Raw genomic sequence first — 23567 nt, forward strand, 5'->3', positions numbered from 1 at the left:
TCAGTGAAACAGCCTGCCAGGCAGCACTTCCCAGAATGGTGGGTCATGCTGCTCTGTTAAGTTTGGCTCCGCTAGCTCCCTCCCTCTGGCCCAGCTCCCAGTGGCCTGGGGCTGTCACTGGGCCCGGCTGCCCTCCCGGGCAGGAGCCAGATGCCCTCCAGCTCTCTTGTCCTGGAATACCCTCCTCCCCATGACCTCACCTTTAACCCAGCTTGGCTTACTGTCTTCTCCTCCAGGAAGCCTTTTCTGATCTCTATGGGCTGAGTTAGGACCCCAGAGTATCTAAACCTGTACTGACCAAAAGAAATATAATGTGAGCCACACGTGCAAGCCACATGCAATTTTAAATTTTCTAGTAGCCACATTTTTTAAAAAAGTCAAAAGAAACAAATGTAATTATTCAAATGATTTGTTTTATTTAACCCAATACATTCATAAGGTTTTTTGTTTGTTTGTTTGTTTGTTTGTTTTGAGACGGAGTTTCGCTCTTGTCCCCCAGGCTGGAGTGCAACAGCACGATCTCAGCTTACTACAACTTCCGCCTCTTGGGTTCAAGCAATTATTCTCCTGCCTCAGCCTCTGGAGTAGCTGGGATTATAGGCACATGCCACCATGCCCGGCTAATTTTTGTATTTTTAGTAGAGATGGGGTTTTACCATGTTGGCCAGGCTGGTCTCGAACTCCTGACCTCAGGTAATCCGCCCACCTCGGCCTCCCAAAGTGCTGGGATTACAGGTGTGAGCCATGCCCGAGACATATTACATTCTTTTTGGTATGAAATCTTCAAAATCTGATTTTTATATTTACAGCACATTTTTATTTGAACGAGCCACATTTCAAGTGCTCCATAGCAACTAGCCATGGCTAGTAGCTACCATATTGGTTAGCACAGACCTAAAAACAGGGAGTTTATAAGGGTTGAAGCTCAGAGTTTGGCACCAGACATACCTGTCAGTCATATTCCGACCCTGCCATTTATTAGCTGGATGAACTTTGGGGTTGCTAACCCTTCTGAGCCTCAGTTACTTCAGCTGTGAAAGGGATTAATAATTTCAGTGCCAGAGAATTGCTTTGAGGATTAAACAAATGAATGTGTGTCCAGTGCCAGGCACAGAGGAAGTGCTCAGAAAATGGTGGTGCTTCATCTTCTAGTATCCTCTGATGTGCTGGGGTACGTGCCTCCACTAGATTGATTGTGAATTCAAGGGCAGAGGCTGTATTCAATTCCTCCAGCCTTCCCCAGTGTCCAGGGCCTGGCTTGGTGTGAGCATTACTGCTTGCTGAATGAAAGATTAAGTCCTTGGGCTGGGAGTGCTCCCCACCCCACCCCGCTTGTCCAGTAGTCAAGGGCCCTGGTGGCTGGGAGTCAGGAGACCACTGACTACTTGTGGGTGACCTTGGCAAGTCACTGCTTTGCTTAGAACCTTGGTTTCCTCCTTTGAAAGATAAAAGGGAGATAGGAGGGGCCCTGCCTGAAGTGTTTGGTTGAATCTCTGCCCTGCAGTGACCTTGGGGGTCTGTGGCTGACTCTGTGTCCCTTGCTTTCCCAGCCAGTGGAGCGAATCACTTCCGTTCTCCTCCTGGCTTTCCTGTATCCTGGACTTTTGCACCATTAAGTTCCATCCAGTTAAAATTTAAGAGGAAAGAATTTCTCCTGCCTCCTAGACAGAGCAGAGAGGGAATGAAGGGTCCTGTCCCTTCTCTTCTGCCAGCATCCGCTGACCTCCCATCACAGCAGCCCAGTGACAGACATGGGGCAGGGATTCTCCCATTTTATAGGTGAGAAAATTGAGGCTCAGAGATGTCAAATAACCTGCCTAAGTAATACAAAAAGAAATGGTAGCGCTAGGGCCGGAAGCAGAATTTGCAGCTAAGGAACTGAGGAACCCCTTTTTTGGATGGGCTCCTCTTTCCTTCTTTCTCCATGAGACTTGGTCCTAGGTTGAGTCCTATCCCTGTGCCTCAGTTTCCCTGCCTGGGGAATGAAAACAGTCAAGTAACTCAAGTAGTAATTGCAACTGATGCCTATGGGGGCCATACATTCTTAAGTGTCTCTCCTGCTTCCTCCAGCCTGATTTTTCTGGAAAGGGTTATTGTTGGGTAAAGTGGAAAGTATGTAGTCCAGGGAGCCAGTGTAACTGTGTAAGCATAACCTTGGGCAAGTCACTCCCACTCTGAGCCTCAGCCTGCCTATTTATAAGATGGGGGCCGGGCGCGGTGGCTCACGCCTGTAATCCCATCACTTTGGGAGGCCGAGGCGGGCGGATCACGAGGTCAGGAGATCGAGACCATCCTGGCTAACATGGTGAAACCCCATCTCTACTAAAAATGCAAAAAAAAATTAGCTGGGCATGGTGGTGGCAGGCGCCTGTAGTCCCAGCTACTCGGGAGGCTGAGGCAGGAGAATGGCGTGAACCCGAGAGGCGGAGCTTGCAGTGAGCCGAGATCGCGCCACTGCACTCCAGCCTGGGCAACAGAGCGAGACTCCGTCTCAAAAAAAAAAAAAAAAAAGATGAGGGATGATATTATCTCACAAGATGCTGTGCAGATGACACACAAAAGTATTTTGCAAACTGGAAAGTGCTAATAGAAATGTTAGTGAATAATAATAATAATCAAAATAATGAAAATAGCAGAAGCCTCATTTTCTGTGTGGTCTCAATGACCTGAAGTGAATTGAGCCCTTTGGGTATAAATGCAGAACGATGTCTGGGAACATCCTGCCTCGGTCTTTGGAGTGTAGCCTGGATTCTCCTGGGAAAGTGAGAGGCTCCATCTGGTTGAGGAGGGTGGGAAAGTGGCCCTGCCCCAGGGGAGGAGTGGGGAGGGCTTCAGCCTGGGGGAAGGAAGGAAAGGGAGACGGCCAGGGAAGGAGAGTTGAACTAAGAGGAACAGAGAGAGCCTTGGCCATGCAGCCCAGAGCCTCCTGCCCACGGGAGCCCACGATTGGAAAGGCTCAGCCAGCAGGGGAGACTGAGCCTATTTGGAATCAAAATACTTGAAGGCAGGCAGTCAAGAATCTCTTAGCAGCTGTGCATCTGAAACAATAAATGCATCTGGTATAACTCCTGAGTTTTATTGGTCCTTTCACTCATTCATTTAAATAAATGTGTGGTGAGCTAAACTCAAACAGAGCACCTTGTGTGGCAAAGTGACTTGCCCAAGGCCACGGCCCCAGGGGCCTGTGTGAGACTCCCTTGGGAGCTCCTGGGAAAAAGTGAATTTGAAAGGCCTGGGGATGAGAAGTCCAAAGGCAAAGGACAGGATTTGTACAGAAGGCTGCCAAGCAGGACACTCGTCCTTCTGTCAGTCGGCCTGGGCAGATTTGTCTGTCTTCCCACCTTCTGTCTGGAGGGTGGGCCTGTTCTCTAGGACTGGGAGAAGCTGGCTTCATTCTGCTCTCTGCTCTTCATCCGCTGCTGAACCTGGTGAGCAGGGGGAGTGAAGGCACCGGAAGCTTTGTCTAAAGACACCTGATGAAGGAGGTTTAAGTTGGAGAAGAGAAGGCTTGCTTTGGGCATGGTACAAAGGGACGCAATTGTATCTTGAGTTCTCTAAAGGGTGCTGAGGAGAGGGCATAGCCTCAGTCTTTGGAGGCCCTAGAGTGCATATGAGGACCCAGGGTAGAAGGTCACCATGATGGAGCAGCACACTGGGAGGGAGGAGTTGGGGGAGGGAGGTGCCTGGCTCTATAGTGTGTGACAAGCAGAGATGGAGAGCCCACTGGTGAGGCTGATACTGAGGGAATCGCAGCAGGGAAGGATGGAGGGCTCAGCTCACATCGAGGCTGCTTCCCAGCTTGGGGCCTCTGTGCTTCCCAGGGCAGTGGATTCTGTGGTAAGAACTATGGCCAGCACATGGTAGGTACTTAGGAATGATGTGAAGAATGAATGAATAGTTGTGTATGCCTGGAGGTGAGGGTGGTGACTGGGGGTTCGCGGTCATATGGGTTGCAGTGGACCCATGGACAGAAATCTTTGGAGATCATGCTGCGGTTACCCACCATTCTCTTTATGCCTTCGCCATGAACTAGGGACCCTAGAGATAGGAACGTCCAGCCCTTTCGTCATTTGCAAATGAGGCCCAGAGCATGGAACAACTTGCCCAAGGGTACTTGCTGAGCCAGTGGCAGACCTGGACTGGAACCCAGGCCCTCTCCCTCCCAGAGTCCTCTGTGGCTTGAGGTCCCCACCTTCGGATTGTGTGAGATGGAGGTGCTGCAGTGGTTGGACTGGTTTTTTTAGTGGGTAACAGTGCTCCTGGAGGGGAGGAGCATGGCTTACCTTGGTTTTGAGCCATGATCTCTGCCACAAGCTGCTTGGCCAGCCCCTGCCCTTTCCTGGAGCTCAGGTGCACACTCAGCCTGTGCTCAGACACATACAGCAAGTGCACCTGTACACAGGCCCCATCCCCAATAGGTCCCTGGGCTCTCACTGTTACACTTACTGTCATTGTCACCAAGGCACATGTGGACAAATGTACACATAGACACCCTCTAGACACACTCAGAGGCACAGAGGATTCCCAGGAGACAGTTGTAATACCTCCTCCCGGTGGGGGAGGACGCCGAGTCCTAGGCAGGTTCTGCCCTGTCGCTGTGCTGCAGGGGTGGTGAGGGGATCCGGCTCCGGTGGGATGGGAGGCCCACTGAGGCTGAGTCACCCCTTCTGAGTCAGGGATCCATCCCCCTCTTCTCTCCTCCCCCTCCCTTTCTCGCTGATGAGCCCCCAAGAGGGCTTGGCGAGAGCAAGGAGGCCCGGGGCTGGCTAGGACCAGGGTGGGGGCAGCCGGGGCGCTCGAGAGGCCCCCCTGCTGCACAGTCCCGCAGTGGTCTGGGAACTGCCCGTGTGGCACGGACCGGGAGGAGGTGGCCTGGGAGCCTGAGAGAGAGGGCGGGGCGCGGGGGGAGGTGGGTGGTAGAGGAGACAGGCAGAGAGGAGGCGGAGGCAGGGGCAGGGCCGCGGCGCGCTGGGAGGCAGGCGCAAGCGGCGGCCGCCCCTGGGCTGGGCTCCGAGGCCGGGGCGGGGGCGGGGGCTGGCCGCGCGTCGGGCGCCAGGCCCGGGGCTGTGGGCACCGTGCCCAGCCCCCGGCGCACGCCGAGCCGCCGCCGCCGCCGCCGCTGCTGCAGTCGGCATCCATCAGCGGGCGGGGGTGTCGCCGAACAGGCTGCTCCGCAGAGCCCGCCGCGACCCCGCGCCGCCCCGCCCCGCGGCCTGCCTGCCAGAGGAGCCGAGGGGGCCGCCCCTCGCCCAACCTGCCCGACATGGGGACCCCCGGGCCCAGGTAGGCACATGGGGGGATCAGGTGGCTCTCGGGGCCGGGGGCTTGCAACATCTAGGCCCAGCCTCCAGCCCTGGGGAGGAACGGGGGCGAGGCCGAGAACTGAGTTTTCAGGCTGTTGGTCCCCTGGCCAGTGTGGGGGAGGGTCTCGCTGTTCCTCCCTACCTACCGGTCTGCAGCCTCCTCCAAGGCCTGGAGAGAGGATCCAGAGGCTGGGGGGTGGCGGGGGGTTGGTCCTGCTGTAGGATGAGCGGTGGGTGGGCGCTGGGCTCCCACCGGCTGGCCCAGTCTCTTTTCGGAGAGCACTCCTGCTGCCGCCTCCAGAGGCCAAGGGCTCTTTGGATTTCTCCTGCTTCGGACGCTGCAGGAGGAGTTCTTGGCTGGAGCCTGGGATGCTGGCGAGCCCTTGCCCTCATCTCTCCTCACTCTGGTTACGGACCCTTCCCCGCTCTGGGCTTGCCTCCCCTTCCGTCTCCCTTCCAAGTACCTCAGAGCTGCTAGGAGGGATCTTAGCCCTAGGACTTCTGCAGTTCTGGCCTGGCATTGTCCTGGCCAGTGACCGTCCCCTGATCAGAGGGAGAGGGCTTGTGTGTCCCACTTGTGTCTGGCACCTTCACACTTGGGGAGGTCCAAGGGCCCGAGAGGCTGGGGTCTCAGGGATGGGCATGGGGGGCCAATGTCTACAGCCACTGGGGTACTTACTGGGTGCAGAGGCCACTGACTGGCAGACCTATATGGCTCAAAGTGGTCCATGGAGACCTTGAAGTCTGGACAAGGACCAAAAGGGAGTTCTGGGGATGCTGGTCTCTCCCTCAGCTGCCAGCCATCGTCGTTGCTTTTCCCTCGGAGCTCTGAGGATGCATTGGTGGGGGAGAGAGCACCACGTGTTCCCACATTCACTTCTGGATCCGCATAGCACCTCCTCTGCACCCAAAGGTGGGAATGTGAGACGGCCAGATTTAGGACCTCTCCAGGGCTGTGCGGGGTCCAGCGGCTTGGCTTCATTCCCACCCCATCCCCCCACCCTCAGCATTAGGAGCCTTCCAGAATCAGTGGCAGTTGAGCCAGGTCAAGATCTGGGGCCTGGATGGTGCCCTCCGCAGCTCCTGGAAGACAGTGCCTCCTGTCCCGGGCAAGGGTGTGGAGAATAGAGGCAGCTGTGTGCCTCTCTGCCCACCCATTCCTCCAGATGGAGCCTGCGGCAGAGGCAGCCTGTGCCAGCCTCCTCTGTGAGCCACCGTGGCCCAGGAAGGCTCTGCCAGCTCTGTGCAAGGATGGAGCTGGCTTCTCCTGGCCAGCCTGAGGTCATGCCTGCCTGGCAACCCAGGCATAGTATTTATGGCATGCAGAGCACAGTCCCTGGGATTTCAGGGGCACCTCAAGGCAGTCCTGGAGGAGATCAGTGCAGAGGGCATTGTTCCTATTAAAGCCCTTCCTGGGCTATGTGACAGTCCTCCTGGGCTCAGCCCTGTGAGCTTCTTGAAGAGCTTCTTCCATAGAATCCTGCATGAAAACAATGCTTGGTCAGGTAGTCCTCACTCAGTCGATATTGAAAGGTTGAATGGGGCCTAGAGAGTAAGAGTGACTTGGCCAAGGTCACAAAGCAGCTGAGCGGGGGAGTCAGCATTAATGTACCCAGGTCTTCCACCTCTTGTTCTGGGGCTCTTGCAGCTCAGGTGCTGGCTTCCCTGCTGCGGTGGCTGTGCTATAGACAGGACTCTGCCAAGGGCTAGGCATTGTAGCCTGGAGCCTGAGGCTACCTGATCCCTTAGGAGGGGTGTTATGTTGGCCTCCCAGCCCTTGCCCTCTGTAGGTGAGCAGGAGAGGTCAGGGCTGAGAGAAAGGGACGTGGGTGGTCCTGGACCCTCTTGGAAGTGCATAGAGCTGAGAGGATGCCAGGTGCCCAGGGATGTTCTGGCCTGAGCCTCCAGGGGGCAACAGAGAGAGTTTTCTGACTTCAGGCTGTGGTGGGAGGTGCTTGTTAGCACCTGCCGGGGCTTCCCTAAGAGCCCCTTTCTGAGCTTCTCTGTCCCATTTGTTAAAAGGGGACACAGGCGTGCGCCACCGCGCACGCCTGTAATCCCAGCACTTTGGGAGGACGAGGCGGGCAGATCACAAGTTCAAGAGATGAAGACCATCCTGGCCAACATGGTGAAACCCCGTCTCTACTGAAAATACAAAAATTAGCTGGGTGTGGTGGTGCACGCCTATAGCCCCAGCAACTCGGGAGGCTGAGGCAGGAGAATCACCTGACCCCAGGAGGCGGAGGTTGCAGTGAGCCGACATCGTGCCACTGCACTCCAGCCTGGAGACAGAGCGAGACTCCCTCTCAAAGAAAAAAAAAGGGCGGGGAGGATGATCATCTCTGCCTGGAGATAAATACCAGTGATTACACAATCAAAGTGATAGTATTTATTGAAACTTACTGTATGCCATGTACTGCAAGAAGTGCTTTGAGTCACTTCACAGTAACCCTGTCAGATAGGTGCAATTAATTATCCACTTTTTACAGAGGAGAAACTGAGGCTCAGAGAGGTTATGTCACTGGACTAAAGTTACGCAGCTGGAAAGTGCGAGGCGGTCTGAGTCCAGAGCCCTTCTTTCTACCATGACATTTACTGGGGGCAATATCTGGAAGTACCAGGTTGGTGTCAAGTGGAGCCAGGCAATTCATTGGTAGGCCAGGGCCAGTCCAGGTGGAGAGGTGTGTGAGGTGTGTGTGTGTGTGCCTGGTGAGGCAAGGGTGGCTTTGTGGACTGAATATTACTATAGTGCTGAGGGGTAGGGTAGATAAGTACTGACTAGGAGCTCTCAGAGAAGGATTAGCCTTGGCCTTCTCCTTCCTGGCCAGGGTCCCCCAGAAGTGGGGAAACACCAGACTCCCTGCTCCCATTGGCTTTTAGGGAAGATGGGCTGGCTCTGGACACATCCCGAGGCCACAGTGGGGACTGGGCTGAGGAGGCCCTGTGGGCAGGGAGCTGAGCCTTGGTGGATGGGTGGGGGTGGAGCAGGCTGGCACTGCTTCCTTTGTGGGCTAGAGGCTTGTGGATCAGAATAGTAACAGCTAACATTTATTGAGCATTTATTATGTGCCAGGCCCAGTTTTAAGGGCTTCCATGTACAACTCATACGTTCTTCACAAAGCCCTTTGAGGTGTAGATGAGGTATAGGAGTTATTCTTCCCATTTTACAGATTGATGGAGCTGTGGCTTAGATAGTTGTTCAAGGTCAAACAGCTAGGCTGTGGGGGAGTCAGGATTCAAACCTAGGCAGTGTGGGTCAGAGCCATGTTCCTGAAGGCCATGCCAGGCAGCCTGTAGTTTCTCAGAGGCTGTACTCTGTTTTGTTCAAGTTGAAATAGTCACTCAGTCAGATGCATCCCTCTCCTCAAAGGCCTCCCAGTCTAGCTGGGAGAGATGCAGACATGACACACTAAAAGTAGAGTGTGCTATTGCATAGGCTCAGCATGGATTCCTATTTTGGTGCTCAGGGAAGGCTTCAAGAAGACGGGGACCTTTGAGCTGGGCACTGAAGGCCAAGTCGGATTTCGATGGTTGAAGGGGGAAGGGCACCCACTTCCCCAGGTCAGAGGGGAAGGAAATAGGAATGCCTCTGAAGAAGAGTGGGCGGTCTGATGTGCGTGGAACAGATAGTGTGTGTGGCGGAGTGTGAGCTGGGAGGTGACTCAGAAAGTCACCTAGTGTTTGGGTTTTTGATGGAGCTCTGGAATCCACCAGACGTAGGCTGTAGTCACAGCAATGCATTGTATTAGCCACGTGGCCTTGGGCACATCACTCAGCTGGCCCAAACCTCAGTTTCCTCATTCGTAAAATGTAGATAAACATGCCTGTCTCACAGGGACCATGTTGTGGTTGTTATATAAAGCACCTAGTGTAATGCTAACACATTGCAGGAACTCAGTAAACATTACTTCTCTCCCACTTCTGTCTCTCTTAAATGTCAGGCCAAGGTGTTTCGACTTGACGTGAGCCGGGATGCTCTAGGAACCTTTGCAGGATTTTAGTCTGCTGAGGAGCATGACAGAACTGTGTTTTGGGAAGGTCCTTTTGGCAACCGTATGATCCACAGGAGAGGGTGGACGGGATCTTACAGGAGAAACCTTAACTGTGGGGACTTGGAGGGCTGGGGAGGGATCAAGATTGGCACTCATTAAGGTGTCCCTCTGGTAGCGGGTGGTTCGCCAGGTTGGAGAAGGAGGAGCTTGGAGTGGGTAAGGCCACAGGGTCAGGAATTCTGTTTGAGGCCTGGTGAGTTTGAGAAGGGCTGGTCTCCCTTTAGTCATTTGGAAGATTGGGTAGCATCTTTTTTGCACATCTGGCCTGTTTTTCCTTTGAATTATTTCTTTTGAATAAATCCCCATCAGAGCTTCCTCTATAATAGCAGTAAATTGGGACTAAGTGTCCAACAATAGGAAGATGATTGGGAAAGCTTTGGAACATCCACTGGATAAAATAATACGCAGTGGTGAACACCCACAGAAAAACTGCTTGCAGTGGATGGAGCTGTGCAATTGCAAAGCTCTTTTGCATCCTTGATTCATTTTGTGCTTATGACTGCTCTGCGACAGAGGTGGGGCCGGGGCTAGATCCTTTCTGTGTTTGAAGAGAATGACGCTAGACTCCAGTCTCCTTGAAGGCAGAGTTCACATTTTATTCATTGTTTCGTCACAGCATGTTGCTCAGTGGTTTGCAAATACTTGTCCGATGAAAGAATGAGTGAACTAATCAAGAGGGGAAGTGACTTGATCAAGGTCACTCAAGTTGTAAGACATAGTGCCTGCCATATTCTTGCTATTCCCTACTTGCCACATTCTTCTCACTAACCACTCACTATCTTCGAGGGGAATAGGACAGAGAGGTTCCCAGTGAGGACCTGGCACTTGCATAGAACAGGGTTTAAGTCTTCTTTCTGTTTTTACTAGCTGTGAGGCAATTGGCAAGTTAATTAATCTTTCAAAGCCCCAATTTGCCCAGCTGTAATGTGGATAGTCCAAGTACCTGGTTTTAGGGTTGTCATCAAGATTGAATAAGTTAAGGCATGTAAACATCTTGGCATGGTAACTAGTACATAGTAAAGTATCCATGAACATTAGTGGAGATGATGATGATGTCATGATGTGATGTCATTAATGGTCTGATACAATTAATGTGAAATGGGAAAGAAGACCCATAAGATTATCAGTATTCATATTACAATGGTAAAAAATTAGGTATGAACATAGATACAGATTGGAAGAAAACAGGTAGAAAATGGAGTTCCAGCAAGCATATGGGAAGTAAATAAAACAGAAAAACAAATATTTCTTTACTGTTATATTTACTTTTCTTTAGTTTTAATTACAAAAAAAATTTGTGGAAAATCTAATAATTCAGAAGTGTAGGCCAGGCACGGTGGCTCATGCCTATAATCCCAGCACTCTGGGAGGCTGAGGCGGGTAGATCACCTGAGGTCAGGAGTTCAAGACCAGCCTGGCCAACATGGTGAAACCCCATTTCTACTAAAAACACAAAAAGTTAGCCGGGCATGGTGGCTGGCGCCTGTAATCCCAGCTACTCAGGAGGCTGAGGCAAGAGAATCTCTTGAACCCGGAAGGCAGAGGTTGTGGGGCAGTGAGCCGAGATTGCGCCATTGCACTCCAGCCTGGGTGACAGAGCGAGACTCCGTCACAAAAAAAAAAAAAGAAAGAAAGAAAAAAAGTGTATTCTCCCCTTAGATCCCCAAACAAATCCTATTCTCCAGTCGTAGCTAATAACAGCATGTTGTGTATCCTTCCAGGATATTTTCTATACCAACATAAACATACAAACCAGAATGGGATCATACATTGCATTATTGTTTTACAACTTGCATTTTTCATGTAACTACACATTGACATCTTTTTATGTCAGTAGATATAAAATCTATCTCAAAAATTTTTGCAATAGGTATGTTATACTTTCATAATTAAATTTTTAATGGATAAACCCTACTAATTTGGCCAGCCCCCCTGTTGATTGACATTTGAAGTTGTTTCCAATTTTACGGTATTCTAAGTAACGCTAACTGAACTCTAACAGTATTTAGACAATTAATGAAAATCAAGTGAGAGAAGGAGTCAGAAACCATGAGACCGTGAGAGTTGCCCTCAAAGGTCTGCTGCTTCTCCCTTCTCCTGTTCCCTCCTCTCCTCACTGGAGCCTGGGGGAACTGGTCTTGGAGAAGGCCATCTCTCTGTCACCCTCAAAAGGTGGTGATGTCCCAGGGAAAGACCCTTTCTTTCACCCACCCAGTATGGAGCTCTCCTAGGAAATTTTCAAATTCTCTTAGGATGCTCTAAGCTGCTGCTTGGGCTGTGCAGCTGCCCACACCCAGACTGTCCTTGGACAAGCTTTCTACCTTCTCTGTACCTCAGTTTGTCCATCTGTCTGGTGGTGATCAGAGCCATTGCTGCCACTGAGTGTCTTCTATATGTCAAATACTGTGCTAGAGCAAGCTTCATGTGCATTATCTGTTTTTCTATTTTTTCTTTTTATTTTATTCTTCTTATTTTTTTGTTTGTTTGTTTTTTGGGTTTTTTTGTTTTGTTTTTGAGATGGAGTCTTGCTGTGTTGCCCAGGCTGGAGTGCAATGGCAGGATCTCAGCTCACTGCAACCTCCGCCTCCCTGGTTCAAGCAATTCTCCTGCCTTGGCCTCCCAAGTAGCTGGGATTACAGGCACGTGCCACCTGCCTGGCTAATTTTTGTATTTTTAGTAGAGACAGGTTATCACTGTGTTGGCCAGGCTGGTCTCGAACTCCTGACCTCAGGTGATCTGCCTGCCTCAGCCTCCCAAAGTGCTGGGATTACAGGCCCGGTCGTTATTCTTGTTTTTTTAAAGACAGCCTGTCACTCTGTCACCCAGGCTGGAGTGCAGTGGCATAGTCACAGCTCACTGTGACCTCAAACTCCCAGGCTCTAGTGATCCTCCTGCCTCAGCCTCCTGAGTAGCTGGGACTACAGGTGCACCCCACCATGCCCGGCTAATTTGCGGGGGTGCACAGGGTAAAGACAGTGTCTCGCTCTGTTGCCCAGACTGCTCTCAAACTCCTGGGCTCAAGCAATCCTCCCTCCTTGGCCTTCCAGAGTGCTGAGATTACAGGCGTGAGCCACCACACCCTGCCTATCTCATTTAATTCTCACTATACACCTTGGAGGTGCAGGGGATAGTCTTCTCAATAGAGGTTAAGTAACCTGCCCAAGGTCACCAAGCCTGTGGCATCAGGATTCCAGCTCTGGCTCATAAGCCCATGTCTGTAACTGCTGTTTCCTGCCCACTCTCAACAGTGGCTAATTGGTGAGGTCCAAGCGAAATGATTATAAAAAGATCCTTTAAGTTGTAAAGTGCCCTGCATGTGGGAGGGATTGATACTGCCGTTATTATTTCTACATCCAGAGCAACAGTAGCTTTGGTTATATGGCTTACAGCAAGTTGGAGGTCGTGGGATGTAGCAGCATTGAGTGGGGAGAGCACTGGACTGTGAGCCAGCAGACTTGAGTCCTAGTCCTGGCTCTCCTTGAAACTGACTAGCCATGTGGCCTTGGCCACTAAGCCGCCTGGGAAATAAGCTCACCTACTCCGTGTGGCCCTTGTGCAGCTCAAATAAGATAAAGCCCAAAAGACAGCCAGCATGTTGCCCGGCTCTCGGAGGATACCCTGCTAGCGGGAGGTCTCTCTCTGCCTTCTGCATCGTCATCAGGATGGGCCAGGTGGGACGCATGTCTCCGTTTTAATGCTGTTACTCTGCAGTTCTGTGCTGTCACATGGTCCCCAGCCCACCACTGCACATCAGCCTGAGGCTCCCTAGTGGCCCGTGAAGCTTTTGGGCAAGAAGCCAAGGCTGATGGGTGGTGGCCTTTTCACATTGTTTGGTCTAAAGTGGTGTCCGTGGGTACTGCAAACATCTGACGAATTGCCGTCTCCCCACTGCCATGTACAAATCCAAGCACCAGACAGGATGACTGCAGACCCAGCTCCCTTTTTGATCCTTCTTGCCTGGCTGTGAAAGTGGCTTGAGGTCTCAGAGGCAGCTCTCTCAGCCTGTACCCTCCATCCTTTCATTCACGTCCATGCAGACATTATCACTCAGGGAAGTGAGTGTTCCATACTGGGGAAGTCCCCTTGGGAAGGAAGTCACATCATCTCCAGCAAGTGAGAGAAAGAATAAGCCCTAATAGGCACTCTTTCTGTTTTTTTTTTTTTTTCTTGTAATTCTTCTTTTTTCTTTTCTGACTCTGAAAGTAATACATGCTCATAGTAGAAAATTGAAAAATACAGAGAAAAAGTCCCCTATTTCCTTCTCCAAGGGAAGGCTATTGTTAACATTTTAGTCTTTGGACTTAATTGGAGAGTAATATTTCTGGAGCAAATATTTCTAATATTCTGGTATGTGTTTAGTGTTTTACAGGCATGATCTGATTCCATTTTCACAGTAAGCCTGTGAGGTATGTAAGTTTATCATCATGACTTTACAGATGAAGAAACTGAGGCACAAAGAGGTTAAGGGGCTTCCTTACGGTTCCCTTGCCTTCCTTGACTTCTTAGCCTATTCTGCCTCTTCTCAGGCTCCCCTTATCCTAAGTGAGCATCAGGTGGTGGATCAGTCAGATTCTGACAGGAAACAGAATTCCACTCAGATGCTTCACCTGAGGAGATGTTAATAAAGATGTGAGCAGGGTGAGGGGAACCCACATGGGATGGTGAGGCACCCACAAACTAACAGTGACAGAAGGCATTACTAGCTCTCGGCCTGAATGAGCAGGAGGGAGTGGTGTTACCTGAGTTCCGTGACCGGTAGAGGTGGGCAGGGAGCTGTCACAGAGGGGCTCAGCCACCACCAGGACCACAGAGAGAGAAATTGGGGAAGATACACCCAGGATCTCTCTCCTTCCACCTTCTGAATTCCTGCCAGTGCCTTCTTCTTTATTATTTTTTTTTAAGACAGAGTCTCTGTCATCCAGGCTAGAGTGCAGTAGCATGATCTTGGCTCACTGCAACTTCCACCTCCCAGGTCTGCCTCAGCCTCCCTAGTAGCTGGGACTACAGGCGCCTGCCACCACACCCAGTTAATTTTTATATTTTTAGTAGAGACAGGGTTTCACCTTGTTGGCCAGGCTGGTCTCAAACTCCTGACCCCAAGTCATCCACCCACCTTGGCCTCCCAAAATGCTGGGATTGCAGGCGTGAGCCACTGTGCCCGGCCCCTGCCAGTGTCTTCTATTGGCCAAATGGAACCAGAAGCCAGGAGGCAAGGGAGCTCAAGGGACAGTCCAATGGGCCAGCCTCCTGCTTCTTCAAGCAGGTCATGGATCTGGGGGTGCACATGGAGACTAACAACCCAAGCGACATGGTTGTAGGGAGATGGGAGAGACATGTCCCCTGACTTCCCAGAAAGAGTTGTCTTAGTAACTGACTATTAAAAACATCATTCAAAACAAGAGACTTTTTTTCTGCCTGGGAGTCTCTTGGTGTTTTGGTGTCTCCTCCCTCCTCTGCCCCCCATCTCCTCTCTCACCTGGTTCAGAATTTCCAAGAACACCTGGGCAACAGTCTTTGGTGTCATTGGTGTGCAGGGTTTAGAAGAGACAACCTTGCTTGCATGATACATGTGGCTGTGTGTGTTCTCATGTTGTTTCACTGCTGTGCCTATGCATACAAAGACATGCTTCTTGTGTACATGTCATAAGCATCTATAACATAGTCTCCTCTGTATCCAGCAGAATATTCACTTTTTATTTATTTATTTATTTATCTAATTTTATTTTTTTGAGATGGAGTCTTGCTCTGTCTCCAGGCTGGAGTTCAGTGGCATGATCTCGGCTCATTTCAACCTCTGCTGCTGAGGTTCAAGCAATTCTCCTGTCTCAGGCTCCCGAGTAGCTGGGACTACAGGAGCCTGCCACCATGCCCGGCTAATTTTTGTATTTTTAGTAGAGATAGGGTTTCACGATATTGGTTAGGCTGGTCTTGAACTCCTGACCTCAGGTGATCCACCCGCCTCAGCCTCCCAAAATGCTGGGATTACAGGTGTGAGCCACTGCGCCTGGCTATTTATTTATTTTTGAGACAGAATCTCGTTCTGTCACCCAGGCTGGAGTGCAGTGGTGCGATCTGAGCTCACTACAACCTCTGCCTCCCAGTTTCAAGCAATTCTTCTGCCTCAGCCTCCCAGGTAGCTGGGATTACAGGCACGCACCACCACACTTGGCTAATTTTTGTATTTTTTCTAGGAACAAAGTTTCACCATGTTGGCCGGGTTGGTCTTGAACTCCTGGCCTCAAGTGATTTGCCTGCCTCGGCCTCCCAAAGTGCTGGGATTACAGGCATGAGCCACCGCGCCTGGCCCAGGACATTAACTTTTGTATCTCAAAGTCCTCCCATTCTCTGTAATAGCCTTGATCTCCATGGCCTTCCTCTGATGTGGACAGGGTCTCTCATCCCTGTTTGACACATGAGGAAACATGCTCAGAAAGAGGAAGTGGCCGGGTGTGGTGGCTCACGCCTGTAATCCCAGCACTTTGGGAGGCCAAGGTGGGTGGATCACCTGAGGTCAGGAGTTCAAGACCAGCCTGGCCAACATGGTGAAACCCTGTCTCTACTAAAAATACAAAAATTAGCTGGGCATGGTGGCATGCACCTGTAATCTTAGCTACTCGGGAGGCTGAGGCAGGAGAATTGCTTGAACCAGGGAGGCAGAGGTTGCAGTGAGCCAAGATTGTGCCACTGCACTCCAGCCTGGGCGACAGAGCGAGAATCCATCTCAAAAAAGAAAAAAGAAAGAGGAAGTGACCTGCCCAAAGCTGATCAGATCGGAAGTGGAAGCACTGAAGCAGCAGTGGTCCCAATTCTAAGTTCAGCTCTTCCCAGTATATTTCCTTTTCAATCTTGGGAAGTCTTTCTTTAGCCAGCCCCAACCCTGGGAGAAATCAGTACAGCATGAGCCCCCTGAGGTTGCTGGAATGCCATACAGTGGGAAGAACTCTGGAGTCAGAGATACCTGGCACAGCCTTATGACCTTGGACAAATCCATTTGCCTCTTTGCACGTGTGCATCCTCATTAGTAAAATGAGGAGAATAATATCAGGTCTTTGGATGGAAACATCAGGTGTTGAGATAAAATAAATCATCAGGAGAGGCAGGCTGGCTGGTAGCCACAAAGGCTCCCAAGGTGAATGCAGCCCAGGTCTCCATCCTCAGTTGGGTAGACTAGAAATTGTCTCTTTGTGTTCTATCCATCAGTCATCCATGTGTTCAACCTTTTATCCATCTACCCCTCCATCTGATGCCAAATCTGCTGAATGTGAATTCTGGCACTGCTGTTTACTAGCTGTGTGACCTGGAGCAAGTTCCTTAACTTTTCTGCTTCAGTTTCTTCTTTTGTAAAATAGGGATAATAAGAGCACCTATTACCCATTATAGGTTATTGTGAAGATGAAGTGAGTTCATTGATGTAAAGTACTCAGATCAGCGCCTAGCAAATAGCAGACTACAAATGATAATGTTGTTTTTATTTATCAAGAACTGCGCTGAGCCCTGGGGATAATGGCTAACCAGACAAAATTCTTATCTTTATGGAGTTTATTTTGGAAGGAGGGATAAAAAGAAATAAGTAAATCAATCAATGATAGAAGATCAGTTTGTGATAATTACTATGAAAACCGACCACCCAGCTGGGCGTGGTGACTCACACCTGTAATCCTAGCACTTTGGGAGGCCAAGGCGAGCAGATTGGCTGAGCTCAAGAATTCAAAACCCAATCTCTACTAAAATACAAAATAATTAGCTGGGCATGGCTGTGTGCACCTGTAGTCCCACCTACTGGGGAGGCCAAGGCAGGAGAATTGCTTGAACCTGGGAGGTGGAGGTTGCAGTGAGCTGAGATCATGCCACTGCACTCCAGTCTGGGCAACAGAACGAGACTGTCTCCAAAAAAAAAGAAAAAGAAAACCAATCACCCAACCCAGCATGCTTGCTTAATGGATTCGAAGTTTCTGTTTGGGGTGATAAGAATTTTTGGAAATAGATAGTGGTGATTTTTGCACAACATTGTGAATGTAATTAATGCCTCTGAATTGTTACCCTTAACAATGGTTACAATGGCAAAATGAAACAAAAACAAAACAATCTAGCATGCTGTAACCAAAAAAACAGGGGAAAGGACCTAAATAAATTAGACAGGGTGGTCAGGGGGCACACAAATTCACAATCTGAAGGTGGGAGCTGCCAAGCTGTCCATGCAGAGGGAACATTACAGACTATCATTAAGGACAAAGCCCCAAAGCCTTGCACAGTCGAAGAACAGACGGAAAGCCAATGTGACAGGCTCATGGTGATGGTGGCGGCGTGGGGAGGGAATAGGGGACCAGTAGTGGTGGGAGCTGATGCTGAATAGATGGGCAACAGCCATATACAGAGGTCTGTAGCTTTGATAAAGAGTTTGTGTTTTATTTTAATGGGACGCCCCTGGGGGTTTTAAAGAGGGCATCCGGCTGGGTGCGGTGGGTCACACCTGTAATCCCAGCACTTTAGGAGGCTGAGGCGGGCGGATTGCCTGAGCTCAGGAGTTCAAGACCACCCTGGGCAACATGGTGAAACCCCCATCTCTACTAAAAATACAAAAATTAGCTGGGCATGGTGGCGGGTGCCTGTAGTCTCAGCTACTTGGGAGGCTGAGGCAGGAGAATTGCTTGAATCCAGGAGGTGGAGGTTACAGTGAGCCGAAATCATGCCACTGCACTCCAGCCTGGGCCATGGAGCGAGACTCCATCTCCAATAATATTAATAATAATAATAATAATAATAACAATAATAAATAATAAATAAAGAGGGTGTCCATTGAGAGTTTTGGAAAGATTCTTATGGCTGCTTTGTGGATAATAAACTCTAGGAGGGCCCAAGTGGTCACAGGGAGACCATGGAGCAGGCTGGGGCAGCTCCTGGAACAAGCTGATAGTGGCTTAGATTTAGGCAGTTGCAATGGTGATGGAGAAAAGGAGCAAATCCAAGTTACTGGACTCAGAGATGCTGACTCATGCTAACCCTGGTTAGAGGGCCTGATGTATAAACCGGATACCAGTTGATTCATTTTTAAGGAGTGGTTTCACTGCCAGGCTGAGTGGATATTGCCTCATCTGGGCTAGGACACCCTCTCCCTGCAGGCCACCCAGATAAACAGCCACAGGTGAGAAGGCTGCTGAGTGCCCCTGGAAGGTGAGCTAGAGGAGCCAGAGGGTGGTTAGGGTGTTGAAGAGGGTCAGATGCTGACAGTCTGCTGGGCCAGCCCCAGCCCAGGCAAGCATCCCTGGCCTCACTGGGTCCCTTTCCCCCAGACAGAGTAAGTACGGGCGCTGTCAGCATTTACTTCTCTGGCTGACCTTTCTCTTTTCTAATCCTGTGCATTAGGCCTTTCATATGTTAGTGTCATCAGTCTGGCCCTGCTGGCCTCTGTCTGTTAGAAACATCTCTTTCTCCATTTGTTGTGGGTGGACACTTCTGAAGTCCCGTTCTCAGGCCCCTCCTCACTGCAGCTTCCCATTACTGCTGGTAATTATAGACCCTACGTCTCAGGCTTGTTTTATTGGGTGTATACCATGTTAAGTGCTTTTTTTTTTTTTTTAGATGGAGTCTTCCTCTGTTGACAGGCTGGGGTGCAGTGGCGCGACTCCCAGTTCAAGCCATTCTCCTGCCTCAGCCTAGCCTCAGTAATCCTAGCACTTTGGGAGGCCAAGGCGGGTGGATCACAAAGTCAGGAGTTCGAGACCAACCTGGCCAAGATGGTGAAACCCCATCTGTACTAAAAATAGAAAAATTAGCTGGCTGCGGTGGCGGTCACCTGTAATCCCAGTTACTCGGGAGGCTGAGGTAGGAGAAATTGCTTGAACCCAGGAGGCAGAGGTTGCAGTGAGCTGAGATCACTACACTCTAGTCTGGGTGACAGAGCAAGACTCTGTCTCAAAAAAAAAAAAAAAAGTGGCAACTCAGGCTCAGAAAAGTGAAGTCACTTGTCCAAGGTCACAGAGTGAGCAAGCATTGGCACTAGGCTTTGGATCTGGGTCTGCCTGACTCCACAGCCTGTGCTGTGAAGCACTGAGCCACAGGGCCGCCTGCTCTACCTCCCTTCAAGAGGTCCATGAATGACTGTGTGAAGTCTCTAGCCCTGGGCCTGGCTGGCAGCAACGCTTAGTGTTGGGATCTCTGTCCTTCTCCTGCACAGTGATGCTTCTGACTCTTGCAAGGCTCCCAGCTCCGTCACTCCTCCCAAGCTCCAACCAGTTCCTCCTTCCAGGCTGTTTGGTGCTCACCTTTATAGGCTTCTCACTCTGAAGTGCCAGAATGTCAAGGTCTCCTCTCTATCCCCTGCCCAACCCCCTTCTTCCCATCTCTGGGCATTTGCCCACATGGTGACTCAGCTCAAATGCTCTCCCTGCATCTCCTGTCTAAATGGCTCCCTTTTTTCAACACCTAATTCCACCTTCACCTCCCCACCCTAGAAGCTTCCTTTGGGAACTCCAGATCACCAGGTCCCCAGACTCTGCTGAGAGGCTGAAACATACATGGCAAATCTAAATCGTCTCCTGCATGAGTGTTTAGCCATTTCCTGGGTGAGCATCCTCTTCCCACACTGCAGCCAGCTCCTCGGGAACCAGCACGTGCTTCCCTCCAGGGGCCACTACAGTGCCTGGCCCAGCCTAGCCGCACAGCAGGCTCCATCAGTCTGTGCTCACCTGGGCCTGGGCAGAACCATGCCCACGTGACGGGCTATGTCAGAAGCCAGGGCCACCTAGGCTCCCTTTCTGTGGCCTAGTGAGAGAACCATGCTGTTATCCTTGGATTTGTGAAATAAAGATTTCATCATAGATTTTTTTTTTAAATATGTTATTTTTGATTTATAAATTTTTTAAAGGTTTAAACAGATTTTATCTCCTTCTCATACTGCCATACCAAGCCATGTGCCTCAGAAAAATTTCTTTTTTGACCTCTAACTTAAACTCATTCAAGGAATCTCCAAGTATAGTAGCAAAACCAAGAACTACAGTTAAACAGAAGAAAAAATAATAATCTGTCTTCCCGCCACCCAGAAATAACTATAGTTAATACTTTGCTGAATTTTCTGTATCTGTGCATGTGTATTCATTAACACAGAGATAATCTGTACAAACTATTGTGTATCATGCTTTTTTACTCAAATCTTTTCCATGATTTTTTACGTTTTTTTCTTTAACTCTTTAGAGTGGATAAGCCATCATTTCTCTCACTAGCCCCTGGCCATGGAATGCAGAGGTGGCTCCTGCCACGTCCTTGGTGTCTAGCGTGAACCTGAGTATTTTCTCCTTTGGGGGGTTCTGTTGGGGTTTGCTTGAGGCAGCCAAGTACAGTGGAGAGAAGGCAGACCTAGAGTTAGGATCTGGGGAGTCTGGAGGCTGGGGAGGGAGGAGAGTGGGCGGAGGAACCAGGGAAACCTGGTTTCTGAGGAAATGACTGTCAGTCGTCTTTTTTGCTCACTGGGTCTCACCTGTAAAGGAAGAGGAGTAGATTGAATTATCTCAAAAATGATCTCAAAAGGCATCCAGCTCCTCTCCTCTGTCGTTCTGGGAGTGCCAGGCATTTGCTGCCAGCGGGCTCTGCTGGAGACCCAGGCAGAGGAAGACTGGGATATTTATTTAAGGTTGCTTTCCTGGCTATTTCAAGGAACCTCAGGCCCAGGAAAAGTTCCGAGAGTGTGAGCTGAAATCAGATTGAGGCCATCGGAGAGGGAGGAGTGGAAGTGTCTCCCGGCTGTCTGGGCCCACAAGGGGTCATGTGGATTCTGCATCTCACAGCAGAAAACACACAGATGAGTCTGTGATGCTTTTTTTTTTTTTCTTTTTAAGCAAAATTAAGTAGGCAGTTATTTTAAGGGTTCTTGCCTATAGGTCTTATCTGGCATTATGACCAGTATCCTTAAGTGTAGGCTCAGAAAAGATCCTGAGCCCGGTGCACCGGTATCATTTGGACCCTTCCAAGGCTGTGGGCTCCCCTAGAGCAGCTCTCATTGCTTTGTATCCTGGCCTGGAGTCAGCACTCATTGTCCTGTAAGTGACAGAGAGCCTTTATTTAACTATGGCTTTCAGTTATACCCGTAAAGCAGAGAGTAGTGGCTTGAGTGGAAAGCATTTCTGGGTGGGGAGGAGGTGATGGGGACCCAGGCCTTCCCTTCCTCCTCATCTTCCTTCTAAATAGCAGCATCAGTAACAACAAACCCTCTCATTTGTACTCCAAGCCTCCACGCAAAAAGCCTTTCCACCGTTATCCACTCTGTGGGGGGCTGAGGATGTTCAGGGCCCCAGAGCTCTCCTGTGCCTGAGTGGGATGCTCAGGGTCCCTGGCTTTCTATCCAGTGCTCTTGGCTTTGGGCTGGGCTGATGTCCACTGAGATGCAGGGAGAAAAACTGAAAAATGAAAAGGAAGTGTGGGGCGGGGGACCTGGAGCACGTGGCTAGCCCAGGGTGGATGCTGTGTCTGTCTGTCTGTCTATCAGAGGCCTCCCACGATGGATGGTGCAGGGGAGAGGGCATGCCATGTCAGTCTAGCCTGAATCTCTCTCATGTAATATGATAGATTTAGAGGAAGGGCCTGGACTCAGGGGTGAGGGTTCCTGCTCATTTCTCTATTTCCCTGGTTTTAGCTTCAAAGCTTTTTTTTGAGGATCTGTTGATTGGGGGCAGGAATGGGTGCATCTGATGCCCCTCCGCCACCCTACCTTTCTAAAAAGCCAACTTGTACGTTTAAAAAAGTACGTATGTATATTTTATTTATTTTAATTTAATTTTATTGTTTTGAGATGGAGTCTCACTCTTATCACCCAGGCTGGAGTGCAGTGGCTCAGTGAAACCTCTGCCTCCTGGGTTCAAGCGATTCTCCTGCTTCAGCCTCCCCAGTAGCTGGGATTACAGGCATGCATCACCACAGCCAGCTGATTTTTGTATTTTTAGTAGAGACGGGGTTTCACCATGTTGGCCAGGCTAGTCTCGAACTCCTGACCTCAGGTGATCTGCCTGCCTCGGCTTCCCAAAATGCTGGGATTATAGGCATGAGCCACTGCTCCCGGCTTATGTATGCATATTTTAAAAGATAAAAGTACTTCCAAAACATATAAAGTGAAAAGTGAAGTTTTCTCTCTTATGTCACCCAGTTCCCAGGGATCTCTTTCATTTTCCTTTACCCACTTCTGCCTTACCAACCTCTCTTAACATTGGTAAGTATCCTTTCAGACCTTTTACTAAATGTGTGCAAACACAAACATATGTTGTTGAGGTTACTGTTTTGTTTTTCTTTTTTCTTTTTCTTTTGGAGAAGGAGTCTCACACTGTTGCCCAGGCTAGAGTGCAGTGGTGCAATCTCAGCTCACTGCAACCTCCGCCTCCCAGGTTCAAGCGATTCTCCTGCCTCAGCCTCCTGAGTAGCTGGGATTACAGAAGTGCGGCACCACACCTGGCTAATTTTTGTATTTTTGGTAGAGACGGGGTTTCACCATGTTGGCCAGGTTGTCTTGAACTGCCGAACTTAGGTGATCCGCCCTCCCCGGCCTCCCAAAGTGCTGAGATTACAAGCATGAGCCACTGCGCCTGGCGTGTTTTGTTTTTCAAATATAAAAATGAGACCATGCCATTCTCTCTCTCTCTTTCTCTCTCTGTAACTTGCCTATTCCAGCAGAATAGCTGGGCAATGGGTCCTTGACTCTCTGAAATCTCCTCATTTACTGCTGAAAGGGGAAAATGACAAGAATAGTTTATCCCAGAAAGCATTTCTCTACGTTGCTCATGTTTTGGATGAGTCTGAGAGAGGTGAAGTGACTGCCACATTTGTGGCCAACTCGGGGACTGAGCCTGTTCTTTTGACTTTTACATCGTCAAGCCTGCGCGTTGTTTTGTTTTGTTTTGTTTCAAGTTTCTTCCTGTCATTCTCTTTTTGGATCTATTCTGTGAAGTTAGCAGGGCAGGAATTATTGAAGCTTGGGGTATGAAGAGGTGTGTCCAGCTTCAGCACTGGAAAGGTCTGGAACCCAGGGTTCTTTTAGTTAAATTCTGTGCATCCAGCTTTGCTGAGGGTCTACCAAGCGCCAGGTGAGGTGGCTGGAGAGACAGCCTGGCTTGGACCCTGCCTGGAGGCGGTCACTGGCAGCCCCGTGTGCTCCTGGTAGAGCAGGGCTCCCTGGAAGGACTCATCATCCCTATGAAAGGCCCAGAGATTTGAGTCCCTGAAGAGCTGCAGA

The 23567-nt window shown here is 50.1% G+C and overlaps 2 protein-coding genes across 40 annotated transcripts in view; one reads left to right on the forward strand and one right to left on the reverse strand.

Annotated features, from left to right (window-relative positions):
* Window positions 1-298: 298 nt before the first annotated feature.
* Window positions 299-7017, reverse strand: LOC100994367 (uncharacterized). Its single transcript, XM_055104692.2, has 4 exons — window positions 6916-7017; window positions 5983-6204; window positions 5450-5641; window positions 299-3473 (listed from the first exon to the last, which is right to left on the reverse strand). The coding sequence occupies exons 1-4, from the start codon at window positions 7015-7017 to the stop codon at window positions 3369-3371; spliced, it is 621 nt and encodes a 206-aa protein (XP_054960667.1). The 3' UTR covers window positions 299-3368.
* Window positions 5026-23567, forward strand: part of EPB41L1 (erythrocyte membrane protein band 4.1 like 1) — a 77752-nt gene continuing 59210 nt past the window's right edge. For 9 of the 39 annotated variants that reach the window (XM_063600824.1, XM_063600827.1, XM_063600819.1 and 6 more), the window contains exon 1: window positions 5030-5283. The gene's annotated coding sequence lies outside the window, so the exon portion shown is untranslated. Of the gene's footprint in view, window positions 5284-23567 lie in introns of all 39 variants that reach the window. The other 30 variants (XM_063600839.1, XM_063600840.1, XM_063600842.1 and 27 more) reach the window with 8 other exon arrangements.

Source organism: Pan paniscus, chromosome 21 (assembly GCF_029289425.2).
Source record: "Pan paniscus chromosome 21, NHGRI_mPanPan1-v2.0_pri, whole genome shotgun sequence".
In the NCBI taxonomy this organism is placed as follows: domain Eukaryota; kingdom Metazoa; phylum Chordata; class Mammalia; order Primates; family Hominidae; genus Pan; species Pan paniscus.

Excerpts from the sequence above, each read along its gene's own strand:
- LOC100994367 (XM_055104692.2), bottom strand. The coding sequence starts at position 7,017 with ATGCCTAGCCCTTGGCAGAGTCCTGTCTATAGCACAGCCACCGCAGCA. Across the intron at positions 6,205-6,915 it reads ACAAGAGGTGGAAGACCTGG|AGGAGGTGCTATGCGGATCC; the intron begins GTACATTAATGC and ends CTTTGGGTGCAG. Across the intron at positions 3,474-5,449 it reads TTGGAGGAGGCTGCAGACCG|GTGTCTTTAGACAAAGCTTC; the intron begins GTAGGTAGGGAG and ends CTCCTTCATCAG.